Genomic DNA, 2,078 nt, shown 5'->3' with positions numbered 1-2,078 from the left:
TGCTGGTATGGTGCTGGCATGGTGCTGGTATGGTGCTGGCATGGTGCTGGTATGGTGCTGGTATGGTGCTGGCATGGTGCTGGTATGGTGTAATGGTGCTGGCATGGTGCTGGTATGGTGCTGGCATGGTGCTGGTATGGTGCTGGCATGGTGCTGGCATGGTGCTGGCATGGTGCTGGTATGGTGCTGGCATGGTGCTGGCATGGTGCTGGTATGGTGCTGGCATGGTGCTGGTATGGTGCTGGTATGGTGCTGGCATGGTGCTGGCATGGTGCTGGCATGGTGCTGGTATGGTGCTGGCATGGTGCTGGTATGGTGCTGGCATGGTGCTGGTATGGTGCTGGTATGGTGCTGGCACGGTGCTGGTATGGTGCTGGCATGGTGCTGGCATGGTGCTGGCATGGTGCTGGTATGGTGCTGGTATGGTGCTGGCACGGTGCTGGTATGGTGCTGGCATGGTGCTGGTATGGTGCTGGTATGGTGCTGGTATGGTGCTGGCATGGTGCTGGTATGGTGCTGGCATGGTGCTGGCATGGTGCTGGCATGGTGCTGGTATGGTGCTGGCATGGTGCTGGTATGGTGTAATGGTGCTGGCATGGTGCTGGTATGGTGCTGGCATGGTGCTGGTATGGTGCTGGCATGGTGCTGGTATGGTGTAATGGTGCTGGCATGGTGCTGGTATGGTGCTGGCATGGTGCTGGTATGGTGCTGGTATGGTGCTGGCACGGTGCTGGCATGGTGCTGGTATGGTGCTGGCATGGTGCTGGTATGGTGCTGGCATGGTGCTGGTATGGTGCTGGCATGGTGCTGGTATGGTGCTGGTATGGTGCTGGCATGGTGCTGGTATGGTGTAATGGTGCTGGCATGGTGCTGGTATGGTGCTGGCATGGTGCTGGTATGGTGCTGGCATGGTGCTGGCATGGTGCTGGCATGGTGCTGGTATGGTGCTGGCATGGTGCTGGCATGGTGCTGGTATGGTGCTGGCATGGTGCTGGTATGGTGCTGGCATGGTGCTGGTATGGTGCTGGTATGGTGCTGGTATGGTGCTGGCATGGTGCTGGCATGGTACTGGCATGGTGCTGGTATGGTGCTGGCATGGTGCTGGTATGGTGCTGGCATGGTGCTGGTATGGTGCTGGTATGGTGCTGGCATGGTGCTGGCATGGTGCTGGTATGGTGCTGGCATGGTGCTGGCATGGTGCTGGCATGGTGCTGGTATGGTGCTGGCATGGTGCTGGTATGGTGCTGGTATGGTGCTGGCATGGTGCTGGCATGGTGCTGGTATGGTGCTGGCACGGTGCTGGTATGGTGCTGGCATGGTGCTGGTATGGTGCTGGCATGGTGCTGGTATGGTGCTGGCATGGTGCTGGTATGGTGCTGGCATGGTGCTGGTATGGTGCTGGTATGGTGCTGGTATGGTGCTGGTATGGTGCTGGTATGGTGCTGGCATGGTGCTGGCATGGTGCTGGTATGGTGCTGGCATGGTGCTGGCATGGTGCTGGTATGGTGCTGGTATGGTGCTGGTATGGTGCTGGCATGGTGCTGGTATGGTGCTGGCATGGTGCTGGTATGGTGCTGGCATGGTGCTGGCATGGTGCTGGCATGGTGCTGGTATGGTGCTGGCATGGTGCTGGTATGGTGCTGGTATGGTGCTCCTGGAGAGGTCTCCGGGCGGTGCTGGAGAGAAGACAGCCAATGGTGAGGCGCTGGATGGTGAGGCGCCGGATGGCGAGGCGCCGGATGGTGAGGCGCTGGTTGGTGAGGCGCTGGATGGCGAGGCGCTGGATGGCGAGGCGCTGGACGGCGAGGCGCTGGACGGCGAGGCGCTGGACGGCGAGGCGCTGGACGGCGAGGCGCTGGACGGCGAGGCTCTGGATGGCGAGGCGCTGGATGGCGAGGCGCTGGATGGTGAGGCGGTGGTTGGTGAGGCGCTGGATGGCGAGGCGCTGGATGGCGAGGCGCTGGATGGCGAGGCTCTGGATGGCGAGGCGCTGCATGGCGAGGCGCTGGATGGCGAGGCTCTAGATGGCGAGGCGCTGGATGCTGAGGCTCTGGATGGCGAGGCTCTGGATGGCGAGG

At 61.4% G+C, this 2,078-nt stretch overlaps 1 protein-coding gene across 1 annotated transcript in view; it reads left to right on the top strand.

Moving 5' to 3' along the window:
- The first annotated feature begins 1,645 nt into the window (after positions 1 to 1,645).
- Positions 1,646 to 2,078, top strand: part of LOC123754189 (protein LIAT1-like) — an 822-nt gene continuing 389 nt past the window's right edge. The window contains exon 1 of the mRNA XM_045736430.2: positions 1,646 to 2,078. This exon is cut by the window's right edge and continues 389 nt beyond it. Coding sequence (XP_045592386.2) covers positions 1,646 to 2,078 — 433 coding nt within the window.

Source organism: Procambarus clarkii, chromosome 1 (assembly GCF_040958095.1).
Source record: "Procambarus clarkii isolate CNS0578487 chromosome 1, FALCON_Pclarkii_2.0, whole genome shotgun sequence".
Taxonomy (NCBI): Eukaryota; Metazoa; Arthropoda; class Malacostraca; order Decapoda; family Cambaridae; genus Procambarus; species Procambarus clarkii.
This window is presented reverse-complemented; position numbering and strand designations above follow the sequence as displayed.